General features: G+C 34.3%; 1 protein-coding gene across 13 annotated transcripts in view; it reads right to left on the reverse strand.

Annotated features, from left to right (window-relative positions):
• Window positions 1-708: 708 nt before the first annotated feature.
• The window catches only part of QSER1 (glutamine and serine rich 1), an 84,593-nt gene continuing 72,805 nt past the window's right edge, over window positions 709-12,496 (reverse strand). For all 13 annotated transcript variants that reach the window (XM_089914976.1, XM_089914974.1, XM_089914975.1 and 10 more), the window contains 4 exons: window positions 10,404-10,501; window positions 6,888-7,040; window positions 5,550-5,645; window positions 709-4,309 (listed from right to left, as the gene is read on the reverse strand). In XM_089914976.1, the coding sequence (XP_089771102.1) occupies window positions 4,169-4,309; window positions 5,550-5,645; window positions 6,888-7,040; window positions 10,404-10,501 (488 nt within the window). In that variant the 3' untranslated portion in view covers window positions 709-4,168. The remainder of the gene's footprint in view (window positions 4,310-5,549; window positions 5,646-6,887; window positions 7,041-10,403; window positions 10,502-12,496) is intronic.

Raw genomic sequence — 12,496 nt, forward strand, 5'->3', positions numbered from 1 at the left:
TATAATTTGAATAATGACTATTTTCTAAAATATATGAACGATGACCATTTTCTAAAATGAACAGCAATTTCAGCAGCCAGTGGAGAATAAAACAGAGATGTTACAGAATTTTAAAAATTTTTGATAGAGGTCATTGATTAAAGATTTATTTTTGTACTGTGTAAAAAAAAATCAAGGAGTGAAAAGTGCTTTTATAATCAAAACTAAAACCTAGCAAATATGCTGACAATATTTTTACTTGAAATACTTAGTATTTTAAAATATTACATGAAAGTAAAGGCAGAATCTTATTCTGAAAATTAAAGGATCAGTCAAGACAAAATCCTTTTTACTTATTCAACAGTTTATATAGATAATAAAAAGTATCTGGATATCAGCAATTACTTCTAGCTATGCATTATTTTCAAATAAAAATTAGAAATTATAGAACTTATACTTCTTTATAGGAGGAAAAGGGCTAAAAGAGTTGTATCTTACCACAGAAACTCCTAAATACTTTCTGATATTGTCAGCTTAAGCTGAATAATTCATCAAATATTGACTTAAATCATTTGAGAAAATGATGGGTGGGCCCTTTACCATTTGTACCTAATAACTTTACTTAGGACTCTGTAATGTACGTTGAATCTGTAACATGATGATGCATGGATAATACCTCAGTTTTCAATTCTTAAAAATAAAAAAACCAAACCCCAAAACATTCTGATCTTGTTGTTTAAAAAATTGTTTTCATTTTAATGATCTGAGTTAGTAACAAACAAATATACAAAATTGTCTTTCACATTTCCATACATTGTATTATGGACCACTTAAAACTCTGGACTACAAATGCAGGTTTCTTTGTATCCTTAACTTCAATTATTGTCACTTATAAATAACAGTGATTTGCCAAAACATGCATTTGTGAACACAGGTGCCAAAAGTCGTATGTGTAAGTTAATGTACAACCAATAGTGTACATTGTTCATTTGTGCAGTTATGTGTCAAGTGTAATTGACACAGAAGCAGTTATCCTGGGATATTTCACTCTTTGAAAAGTATTTCTGAGAAACAGATGGAACTACAGTTTAAAACAAAATTGTATTCTATAGATACAATAAAATTCACAACGTGCACATCTGAAGCAACTTCTGGGACCCAAAGCTGATTCAATAACCCTGCTGCCATATTAGCTTTATGGGTATATCTCCAAAATCACAGGTTGGAAAATAGCTGCTTTAACAAAAATAATATGTATATTAAAAGGAAAGTGAGACTTTGAAAATAGTAATGATGTGAGCCATCAATAATTTTCACTATTTTAGAAATTAAAAGAAATTTAGAAATTTAAAGGTAATCTGAATATTTTCTAGGCCATTTTAAGTTTAGATTTTTCCATCTCATCAATGTTTTCTATCTGATAGTATAATAGAAAAATGGGCAGTTTCTATTGTTTACTATAATTCATAAATCATTATAAATTTATGACTTCATTAGAAGATCAATTAAGTAGAAACTGGGTCATCATGAAATGGGAATAAGGAGGCCCCTTTTCTCTAACCACTAATCTGAACTAGAAGTAAATACCAATACAAAGTGATTTTTTTAAGGAGTAAATCGTTTCTAGGTTTCTGTAGGTAGGAAAATCCAATCTTTCTTAAACAGGTTTTCCTGGGTTGTAGCAACATGTGCTTTATCTCTTGAACTCCATCTACAACCTAAGGTTATTCCTGTATTATACATTTCAAACTCCCTGGCAAGGAATGTGAATGCTAACCAGCTAGGTATTTATTCAACTTCATACAAAGAAAGGACTCATGTATGGATGTCATACTAACAGTCCCACTTCACTAAGGCCTGAGTTTGATGTCTTCACCTATGCTATATGGATCAAATGACAGAAGATGGTACAAAGCAACTGGCTCTCCTCCAGGCAGTATCACACACTTGGCCTCTGATTTGACTAATATGAATGCAACTGCAGTTGAAAAGGAAATGGGTTATTTTCTACAGGAAACAAGGAAAGGTCTCTGTTTTCCATGGGTCTTATCATGAAGGAAATGTGGCTAGTGATTTCAAACGTGTACATCAAGCGTTACCTAAGTGCAGGATGGCTTTTAAAAATGTTTAAACCATCAATGCTTCAGGGAAGTAAGCTGGGGGAAATAACGTAAAGGTGTATACTTACAACACTACGTTAGGAGATGTAGTTATTTACTTCTGCACTTTGGAAATGAAAGAAACCAATTCTGTCCAGAGTCAATATCAGAAAGAAATATGGCTGCTTCCTACTCTTCTCCACTTAGCAAAATTAATTTTATGATGCTCTCACTGCTGATATTCTCTCATTTGAGTTAGTTAGGCAAAATGAATCTAATAGGTTACTTTTGTTTTCAAAATAAGCTGCCTAAACAGGTTTTCAAAAGACTTTCAGAAATGGAACATTTAATCCTTGAGAGAAATTTCCATGATTATCTTGTCTAATGGCAGGTACAAGGATTGTTGGATTAAGGATTATTGCTTTCAATAAGATAACCATCAGAAATAAATATGTAAGCTTAACTCAAATACTCATTTTTCACCCAATGCTACAATGTTTATTCTCAAATCAAGTCACGTGTTACTTTTAATTCTTTGCCAGTTTACCAAGGTTTTAAGTGTAAGAAGTTGGCCTGTTAACTCAAAATCAAGACAATAGCAATATCCACATAAGCACGTCTTATTTGGGCATTGAGCAGTAACACTGCTTTCTTGATAGGACTTACTTAAGGCACTAAATGGTGGTAAAATAAACAAAAGTATGATGATTAACAACTTCTTTAGAATCGTAAAAAAGGAGATCATTTAGAAGGACACTAGTAAATCTTTTTCTCAAACAAATAAGGCATCCTGTTGGCAAACACAAATAAAACACAAGGTCATGGTGAACCTAATACATTCATGGTCTCAGCTAAACTACTTGAAGAAACACTAGCTATCAAACTAAAGAGAGCTACCATAGCATATATAAAGGTTGGAAAGGCACCTAAAGGAGGGCTCTACCACTTCCAGTTCTAAGAGTTGGGTAAGCTGTGTTTAACACTGCATGTAGTCTAATTATAAATTTTATTCTTCAAAATGTATAATGTGGTTAATTTTTACTTCGACAGATCAGTTAACCAAGTGCTAGTTTACTAAGAAATTTATTTTCATGAATTAGAAAATTCCTGCAGTGTCTAACACAACCCCATTTATAAAGCTAAACTAATTCTAGTACTGAATGCATATTTTGGATAACACTGAAGCAAATCTGTATAAACAAAAATGGTTACCTCAAGATAGAATTCACAATAGAAATTCAATATATAACTAAATAAGATTTACTGAAAATAATGAAAAGTGTAGTACAGATACATCAAACATAATTATAACCACAACACTTTCCTTGTGAAAAATACAACTATTAGTGAAATAAAATGTACAATTGAAAATTTTTCCAAAGGAAAAACAGTATAAAGGAAAATACTTTTCTTTGAGATAGGGAAAATAGTATGTCATTGTTTTTTCATCACCATATAATTTGACACAAAAAGCAGTCATAGAATTGCACCAATTCCACATCCAGTTTCCTGAACATGTTAAGAGTAAAAGGAGTTCATAAACCAGAATGCAGTTTCTGAATTTTACATTTTAAACTGATAATGTTCTCATACAGAATGTCACATCACACCAGATATGTTTACATAATGTACAATACTTTCCATTTTGTGGTCAGACATGAATATTAACATGTTTTCTGCCACCTCTCTTTCATTCTGGTGTTTAGTCGGAGTCAGGAAAAAATAATCATGTTACTTAAGTGTTATCTCTCTAGCAATAAAGAAAAATTATATTTAGTGCATGCTTCATCATTTGTCAAAAAACATTTCTGAAAATAAAACTCAGTTACCCAATGGTTTACAAAGTAGAAAGATCGTTCATTAGGATAAAAACGTGGTAGGATTTTAGGTCCATTTCCAAAGGACTGACTTCCTTGGCAGCACCACTGTCCTTTAGCAGAGACCAGGATGCAAGTTCATGATCAAAGCAGGCATGCTTGCAGGAGACCACTGCTTGACACTCAATTATCTGAGGCCCCTAGACCCCCTTTGACCACCCGCCTCTGCCGTCTTATTAGTGCTAGAAAATAGATGGAATTTTTGTGAAAATGTTAGGAACATTTCTGCTGTACATGATTTAGAAGTTCTCCAAATTTTTCAAATAGGTCTTCCACCCATTTTACATTTTTCATACAAAGTTGGACAATTTCTTCCTGTCCTAAATCTTCATTTTTTTTCTGCACAGAAGAAATCTAAAATAAAAAGAAATACCAAATTGGTTTATACTTATCACTTTATAAGCTCTTCATGAGGGCTTACTGTTTCTATATCCTGAATGAAAAGAGGATTTATAAATTCACCTAACAAGTACAGATTTTTTTGTAAAATTCCATCCACGGAGAATGACTATCTCATATAAATTTGGGTGGTCTGATCCTATCATTTTTGACTACATGGGGGCAGGGAGGAAGGCTAGGAAAAGTGGTTCAAACTTTCTCAATTACTTCCATTTGTGTTAAAAGCCGAATGACAAATTTTGGGGTAAGTTCTGCGTTTCAGGGCATTGTAAAAATAGCCAACATACTTTACATGACCATCTTTACTTTCTCCTTTGCTAGACAGAGGTTAGATTTATGAACGTCTTTCCACACCAGACCATTATCAAACACATGATTGTACAGCCTTGAGCCAACTTAACCCTTTTTAATTAAAAAACTGATAATGCTTGTCAAAAAAGCTTACTGTCTACAACCATTTAACCTCTGAGATTAATCCTTACATCCTATCCACCAAGTGTTATTATGGTCATACATAATTTCTGAGCAACTTAAATTGATACTTAAAAGTTACAATTAAATTTTGACTATCATTTCTTCATGCCAAGGGACAAAACTCCCACTTTCTCTGCAATTAACTGGGATAAGGCCATTCTACAGATAAGGAGGACAGCAAGATATTCAAAGCAGTGACTAACGAGAATTAATTAAAGTAGGATCATTATACGTATGAGAGAAGAAAATGCAATAAAGTGCCATTTATTATGGCAACGTAAAGCGAGTATAACAGCTTAAAAACATTACCACTTACAGCTCCTATGCGATGGTGAGCCTCAGATTAACCTGAGCACAACGCTTAGAGTATAGACACATTTTTTAAAACAATTTTTAACAATTCTCTTTAAAACATTAAAAAATACTGTAGCTAACTAGTGCATATAACAAAAAAGCAGACTCACAGATATAGAGAACAAACTAGTGGTTACCAGTGGGAGGCGGGAAGGGCAATATAGGAGCTGGGGAGTGAGAGGTACAAACTGTTGGGTGTAAGACAGGCTACAGGGATATATTGTACAGCACAGGGAATATAGCCAATATTTTGTAATAACTGTAACTGCAGTGTAATCTTTAAAAATTATATATATAAATGCTACAGCTACAGTCTTCTTAAAGTTCAGAAAAACATACATTTCTAAGTAAACGAAAAAGTAATTACCTCATCTTTACATATGAGATAAACATGATATTTATAATGATGGAGTGAATGATACAAAGAATACAACTGTATTTTCTCTGGATCAACGGCAAACTCCTATAAAAAGAAAAGAGTTTATAGACACATTTATTTCATGGAGCATCTGAACTAAGAATACTTTTATGAAAATACTAGACCAAAAGTCTCAATGGAAATCTTAAAAATGACTTACATGGCTAGATATTAATATGTATTAATATGGACAAGAGACTTATTCAAAATAAGATTTTAAATTGTATTTTAAAATCTTTATTCTTTTTCCTGAATATAAATATACACTATTTCAAAAAAGTTAAACATTACAAAAAATTTAAACAGTAAACATAGAAGATGACTTACAAGGTAAAGAATTCTATAATTCTTGCTTCAGAGGTAAACAAGGTTAACAGTATGTCACATATTCTTCCATGTGCATGCTTCCATATGTATAACATATATCAATAACACTAATTTTGTAATGGGAAGGGAATCATACTATATATATTGTTTTGCAATTTTATTTTTTAGAATTCTTTTTCTTTAACCAAAGTAAAACTTGGATATCTTTCTATTTATTAAGCACCACCCTCCCAAGAGAAATTATATGAGGGCAGGATTTTGGACCATTTTTCGCTGTTGTATTCCTAGTACTCAAAACTATATTTGGTATACTATAGGTACCAAATTTTTTAATTGAAAGAATGAATGAATCTATCTCTTCTTTTTAAAAAGTACATAATATTACATTATCTGGGTGGCTCTTTATTTAGTCTCACACTGGTGATATATAACTGGAATTGTTCTTACAACTAATTCTACAATGAGCAAAGGCATACGGTTTTATGCATTTGTGAATGATTCTACAAAACACATTTTTGATGGGGAACTGATATGTTGCTAAACTGCTTTCTGAAAAGGCAATAATTTAGACTATGTTTGAAAATAAATGAATTCCAATTTTAATAATTTTACAGATATGGAATATTGAATCTTATGGAATGTGTGCACATCCACTTATCTGTATGCATTTGTACCCAGTGACACACAAAAATATTAAAAATATAATTATAAGCATGGGATGATTATTAGTCTTATTTAGAAAGTTTGTGAGCACTCACCATATACCAGATACCGTGCTAGGCAATGGAGAAAAACAAAGAGTAAGAACGAGTCCCTGTTCTGTAGGCCAGAGCTGCTCATTCCTGCCTGAAACCATTTCACATTTAACAACAGAGTAAAATATTTGCTTGTTTCAATGTTTGAAGTAGGATTTTTATTGACAACTAGAAGGTATAATTACATCAATCAATATATACTTACTTGTGCAGATTTAGTAGTTGTTTTAGAAGTTCTTAGAGTTTTTTTATTATAAGCTTTGCCATTCATTTTGATTTTAGAAATAGCAGATCCCCCACTTTTTGTTTTAGAGTCTCGAGTAATTATTGTTAGTTCAGGAAAACTTTCCAAGGCATTCTTTACAATAAAATAAAGCAAAAATAACTGACATCAGAAAAGTGATCTCAACTACTTCCAGCTATTCAAAACTTATTTTTAAAAAATATAGAAATATATTCATACATGTACATATACTCAAAAAATATATGTGGGGGGGTTACTGATGGGGTGCGGTAAATATATACAATCTATACATACATACACAAACATATGTGGGGTGTTAAACATGGCCACAAATTCTCTGTAGCTCCTCCCATCAAGATGTGGAACCTACTTCCCCATCCCCTGGATCTGGGCCAAACTTATGACCTGATTTAAGCAACAGCATGTGACACTATGGGGACTCCCGAATGAGTAAGACCAGTAATGCCTCTCTGGCTTCAAGGCAGCGGAAAGAAGGACATTTGTAAGCTTCAACTGTTTATAAACAGTTTCAACCTTCAAGGTCACTCTTTCCCAAACTCTATATAGATTCCCAAGCACCTGGTATTGTGACCCCTCAAACAGTGCATTTTAAAACAACTTAATTTTCTAAATAAAAGTGTAGGAGTGAACTGTTTCATTAATAGAAATAATAGAATTTTTGGCATTTCCTACCATAGTGAGCTATTTGTTTCTAGCTTCATTCTAACTTTTAATACTGTATGCATATTTTGGCTTTGAAATGCAAATTGCTATAAATGAAAACTATCTGTCACAGACATCACTATTATCATTTATAGTTATATTAAATAACTATAATTTCAAAAGTAGAAATTTTGTGTTTTTTCCTGTGAAAACAAGAATATGAAAATGAATATTTCAGTTGTTCACCATAAACTATTGCATAAGATTTAAATATCTACTGAGGGCTTCCCTGGTGGCGCAGTGGTTGAGAGTCCGCCTGCCGATGCAGGGGACACGGGTTCGTGCCCCAGTCCGGGAAGATCCCACATGCCGCGGAGCGGCTGGGCCCGTGAGCCATGGCCGCTGAGCCTGCACGTCTGGAGCCTGTGCTCCGCAATGGGAGAGGCCACCAACAGTGAGAGACCCGCGTACCGCAAAAAAAAAAAAAAAAAATTCTACTGAGTCTATTAAATTCCAAGTGGTGGCTTTATTTTTCTTTTTTTTTAAGATTTATTTATTATTTATTTATTTAATTTATTTATTTTTGGCTATGTCGGGTCTTAGTTGCGGCACGTGGGATCTCCGCTGAGGTGTGCAGGCTTCTCTCTCTAGTTGTGGCGTGCAGGCTCCAGGGCGTGGACTCTGCAGTTTGCGGCACACAGGCTCTCTAGTTGAGGTGCGTGAGCTTAGCAGTTGTGGTGCATGGGCTCAGTTGCCCCGCAGCACGTGGGATCTTAGTTCCCTGACCAGGGATTGAACCCAGCTCCCCTGCATTCTAAGGTGGATTCTCTACCACTGGACCATCGGGGAAGTCCCGGTGGCTTTATTTTAATACAAGTTGTTAGAGAACTGGTTTGACATCTCTAAAATGGTTAGCCAAAACCGGTCATTTTTAAGATTTAGTAAATATTCAGATAACAACATTCCATTGTCTGTAGAAAACATGGTATTTCTCCCCAAAATATTTCATTTGAAGACAGCAGTTAAACAGAAAATACTGGACCAGGGGTGAGCAGAACAAATTCTTAGCACGGGGTGTCTTACTAGCTTCTGACCTTTTTCTTTCCCCTCTGCAAGTATCAATACATGTCAGTGAAGAATACAGGACTACTAGTCAGAGTTTGGTGTCACATAAACTCTAAATCAATCTCAGAGCCTTAATTTTCACCTAGCTAAAATGAAGTCGATTTTCACTTTTATGTGGAGTTCAGATAAAATAGGGATGTGAAAAAGCTATTACAAATTGCCCAAAGGAGTTGACAACTTATGTCCACACATAAGTTCACACAGACTTGTCTAGCAGTAATTGCCAGGACTAGGAAGCAACCAGTCCTTCAGTAGGTGAATGGATAAACTGTGGTACATTCAGACAGTGGATTATTATTCAGGCTAAAAAGAAAGAAACTATTTCACTATTGCCGTGAAAAGATACGGCAGAACCTTAAATGCATATTAGTAAGTGAAAGAAGCCAATCTGTAGCCAAATCTACATAGTGTATGGTTTCAACTATATGACATTCTGGAAAAGGTAAAATTATGGAGTAAAAGTAAAAAGATCAGAGGCTGGGGGAGAGAAAGGGACGAACTGACAGAGCACAGAGGATTTGGGGGGCAGTGAAACTACTCTGTACAATACTATGACAGTGGTTATGTCTGTCCAAATCGATGGAATGTACAAGAGTGAACTGTCACGTAAACGATGGACTTTGGGTTGTAATGATGTGTCAGTGCAGGTTCATCAGCGTGACATTCTGGTGGGAGACGCTGGTAATGGGAGGTTATTCAGGTGTGGTGGCAGGGGGCACATGGAAACTCTGTACTTCCTGCTCAATTTGGCTGTGAACCTAAAACTGCTCCAAAATATAGTCTGTTTTTTAAAAAGCTGAAAACTTCTCTTGAGAGAGATATAATCAAGTGATTCCAGGTGTTACATGTTATACTTTTTTTTTTTTTTGCGGTACGCGGACCTCTCACTGTTGTGGCCTCTCCCGTTGTGGAGCACAGGCTCCAGACGCGCAGGCTCAGCGGCCATGGCTCACGGGCCCAGCTGCTCCGCGGCATGCGGGATCTTCCTGGACCGGGGCACGAACCCGTGTCCCCTGCATCGGCAGGCGGACTCTCAACCACTGCGCCACCAGGGAAGCCCATATGTTATACTTTGAATAAGAAAAGGCGGGAAAGTTTTGACTACTAAGTAGCTTCTATGATATATTTTCTGAGTTTAGATTAGCTTTTTGTTCTCTATTTCTGGTAACACCAAAAACCAATGTATAGTGCCAAGGTACGTTAACAGACGTATATACCTCCTACCATTAGGTGAGGATCAATTTTTCCTCAGATACTGAGTAATGCAGGCAAGTAAAGGGAATTTTGATAACTGTGCTAAGGCCAATTTTAAGTATATATGAAATGTGAAATTTTTTTTTTTTTTTGAAATGTGAAATTTTTAAAGAGGTTTAAAAGAAAAACAAGATTGGAATACAGTAGTTTAAAGGAAGTATTTTTGAAAACATTTGGAAATTATTATATATAAGGAATACGAGATGAATATAAAAAATGAATTTAAGCAGAGAAAAGCAAATGATTAACACTAAGAATATATTTAATACAATAAAAAGACAAGCTCAGACAAGACTCATAATGAATAAAAATCAAATTTTTGTTGGGTGGAAAAATCTTATAAAACTGAGAATGACTTCCCAAAATTTTCTTTCCTATTATATCTAAGACTATGATTGCCACTGAGTTTGCTAATAAACCACCTGACAGAAATACCTTGAATGACTGATCCAAATGAAGATTCAAAAGGAGTCTCTTTCGGTTATCATTCAGCATGCTATCTATTTTTTTCATATGAGGCAAAAGTAGCTCATCTAAAACAAGATAAAAATTTATTGTGACAGGATAAACTATCAACAAAAAAACTTGTTAGAAATACAGCTTTTCTTTAAAACATTAATAGACTGACATTAAATTCATTGATTAAGTATTGATTTAAAAATATTGCACATGAAGCTTTTTGAACAAAAGTTACCTTGAAAAAATAGGTTTACAATAGCTAAGTGAGAAAGAAGTAGCATACTGTGATGACAGAATCAAAAGTCCTGGGTTTTAACCCCATCTATGCCACCGGAATTGATCAACCAGTGGGCAAACTGCCTAATCTCTTCAGACCTCATTTACCATGTGAACGATAACAGTATTCCAAAACATAAATTTAACATTAAAATTTTTTATGAAATACTGAGTATGATATTCTTTTTTTTTTGCGGTACGCGGGCCTCTCACTGTTGTGGCCGCTCCCGTTGCGGAGCACAGGCTCCAGACGCGCAGGCTCAGCGGCCATGGCTCACAGGCCCAGCCGCTCCATGGCATGTGGGATCTTCCCGGACCGGGGCACGAACCCATGTCCGCTGCATCAGCAGGCGGACTCTCAACTACTGCGCCACCAGGGAAGCCCCTGAGTATGATATTCTTAATTCACTATAGTTTGGGGCAAAGAAAAAGTAGGGCAAGAAAAATAGTCAAAATCCAGTTTCAAATACACAAGGGAAGAGTCAAAATAGTTATTTGAGAAAAGGGAAGAGTAAAAGTATGATGAAGGTTTCTTACCCAAAGATTATGATTTCTTTTTTACCCTTCTGAAACTTTAAGCTCTTTTAAGAGAAACACTTTCAAAGTATAAGTTAATTACTTTTAGTGCTGTATTAAATATTTTAGGTTACTAAACTATTTCTTAATTTATCAGCATAACAACATTTTATAATACTAATTAGCTTTAATGACCCTTCTGAAAATGTATGTATAACCCTTAGAATCTGGTTACTAATTTCATAGCTAAACAAAATGAGTCTTTATAATTGGAGAATAAACACAAGCACAGAGACCAGAAAAAGAACACTTTCCTCAAATTGAAGAAAAAGTCCTCAATAAGGAATGCTTTCTAAGATCACCACAACACACCTGACAGCTTTCTTTTTATCTTTCTAGCAGTGATTAAATCTATTCAAGTATTATAAAAATTTACATTTCACACAAATAAGTTTTAAACATTTATGGATTATTTTTAAATATAACCATTAAATTTTTCATCCCTCATTTTAAATGGAGAAAATTTTTAAAAAATGATAAGCAATAGAAAAAAAATCATTTAAAATACAACCACCCAGAAATGATCACTACTAAGAAATGCATATTTTATGATGCAAGGAGTTTTGATTGAGAGAGAAAATGTTTATTGGCAAAATGCTGACCTAGGGAATTAATTTTGGGTTTTGATTGTGGCTCTTCTACCACTAACTTGTTCTGTAACTTTAGGAAACACATTTAATATCTTCTCTAACATCTCTTCCAGCTCTACAATAGTTGATGTATGAATTACTGCCTCTGATTATATAGTCAAAAAAGCAAGACTAGAAATTAGAAGACCTTGGATTTAATCCTTTCTCTGCTACTTGCAAGTTGTGAGCTCTTAAGCAAGTCACTTAACCTTTTTCAAAAAAGGCTCAGCATCATTGTCTTCACCCAAAAAATGACTGTCTAAGTTGTTCTGGGATTAATATAGAATAATGTATGTCAAAGTATGTGGAAATAATAAAACAATATACATTATTAAGCATTGCTGTTGAAGTATATTGTTACTGATTATTCATTGTTACTATCTTTTTGATCTTACACTTGTTCAACTCATTTTGATAGAAGGATAATGGAAACTGACTCGTTAATCCTTTTATTCTCTCTTCTAGTTGTCCCTGGTGAATGCTATAGTAGCTGAAGGGTAAATGTTAGTGAGCAACATTAGATATATAAATTACCAGTTTATTTCTTATGTCATTTTCATCCCTACTCTACCATAAGAAAAAGTTACT

Source organism: Delphinapterus leucas, chromosome 7 (genome assembly GCF_059928025.1).
Source record: "Delphinapterus leucas isolate spDelLeu-1000000601 "Yukka" chromosome 7, BTC_Dleu_Yukka2, whole genome shotgun sequence".
Classification (NCBI taxonomy): Eukaryota; Metazoa; Chordata; class Mammalia; order Artiodactyla; family Monodontidae; genus Delphinapterus; species Delphinapterus leucas.